The sequence below is a fragment of the Cynoglossus semilaevis genome, chromosome 8, assembly GCF_000523025.1.
Source record: "Cynoglossus semilaevis isolate Cse_v1.0 chromosome 8, Cse_v1.0, whole genome shotgun sequence".
In the NCBI taxonomy this organism is placed as follows: domain Eukaryota; kingdom Metazoa; phylum Chordata; class Actinopteri; order Pleuronectiformes; family Cynoglossidae; genus Cynoglossus; species Cynoglossus semilaevis.
Window position 1 is genome coordinate 4,842,475 of NC_024314.1, and position 1,690 is coordinate 4,844,164.

Below are 1,690 nucleotides of genomic sequence, written 5' to 3' on the forward strand. Positions count from 1 at the left end.
TATATATATATATATATATATATATATATAACAGCGCAGGTTCACTAAGTATTGTATATGAAGAGGAGAATGTATTCCTAGTACTGTAATCAGTACTAACTGGAACTTCAAATTAAATTCTAAAATTATATCCACACACAGCAAATGATAACTATATATAAACCAAGTCACCCATCTAATTCCATTGACGATCAGATTCGCCTGTGTACCACTAGAGGGGGCCCAAGTACCACCTAGTACATACCACTGGTCTAGGCAAATTATGAAAATGTCTGCATCATATTCAAACTACACTGCACCAGGACAAAAAAAACAACAACTAGTGTTCACCGAGGAGTAAAATAAACAATATTAAGGGAAAAAATTAGGGAAGGCTAAAAGTTGTAGGTAACAGCAAGTTGAACCTGTGTGACATCAGGTCAAAGTAAATGTCCTCATTTATTAAATAACAACTTGTAATCATGTTCATTTACAGTCGTTGTCTGGATCATAACCCACAGTGACAGTCAAGTCTGTTTGTACTCATGTCATTCTCTCTCACTCAAAGTGCAAACTAATATGGAAATAGCTGAATCAACCAAAAACAAACAAACAAAAAAAAAAAAAAACAGGAACACATAGCCTCAGGATCACATCTATGGCTTTTGTGAATATTTTATAATAAACCTTATTAATTAGAATTGACTTAATCGCACTGGTGGTTCATTGTGATTCTCTGTAAACTATACATTTCCTCCATGAACTTTATGTAAAGAATTTTCATTAAGTCATAAAGTGACCATGATATGTCAGAGAAAAAGTGAAAACCTGGCTCCGCTGGAGACAACCGAGACAGTGCATTCACAGCTTTTTATTATACAGCCTGCAAACTGTACCTCTGTTAAAGTGTAGTTTTTGTTGTTGTGCTACAATATTGTAGCGCATTGACACCAGAGTCACCAAACCAGTTTGTTGAAGACAGAACAGCAGCTATAGCTCACATTACTTGATATGAATGACCTTAACCTTAAATGTTGCCACCTGGTGGAACATTTCAAATATCATCAATGTTGGTCTATGTTCACAAACACAGGAGAATACATTTAAAAATAACACTCCAGTGTAGAACCTGCTATAAGTATATTTACTTACTTCATATACTATACGTCATTCTGTCTTCAACATCCTTTTGAGAGTCTGGCAACTCTGAGAGTCGGAACGCTGAGGAGAAGGTTGGAAAAACATTTTTCGTTTGCATTGTTACAATTTTTACACACATTCCTTTTATAACCGAGCATTCCCATGCAATTCTGAAACACATATTCATGACCATTCCAGTTCAGGCAGAGCTCACTGGACAGACATTGTACGCTATTGTTCCAGCAGTCAGTATTTCTGGGTGTTGTGAAAGTGGTACAAGGGTTTTCAGTTTTGATTAAAAAAAACCTGTTGTGGCGTCTTTGACACTGTATATTGAGATCACATACAATGTGTGGGTTTCTCATGTCAAAGATATGGCACCTGAAATTTGAAATCCCATCCACACAGGAGTTGACTATGTGTGACATGTGTCTCATCACAATTTGTCTCTGTCCAGCAGCTCCTGCAGTTCATTCTGGATGTCCTCCGGCAGCTCCAGAGGAGGCAGGTCATCCAGACACAGGTCTTCCTGAGCGGGCATCTCCAGAGGAGGGAGTTGGGGGATTGCAAT

The 1,690-nt window shown here is 37.8% G+C and overlaps 1 protein-coding gene across 1 annotated transcript in view; it reads right to left on the bottom strand.

Annotated features, from left to right (window-relative positions):
* Window positions 1-1,151: 1,151 nt before the first annotated feature.
* Window positions 1,152-1,690, bottom strand: part of nrbf2b (nuclear receptor binding factor 2b) — a 3,300-nt gene continuing 2,761 nt past the window's right edge. Inside the window, exon 5 of the mRNA XM_025057696.1 lies at window positions 1,152-1,690. This exon is cut by the window's right edge and continues 43 nt beyond it. Within this exon, the coding sequence (XP_024913464.1) occupies window positions 1,556-1,690 (135 nt within the window). The 3' untranslated portion in view covers window positions 1,152-1,555.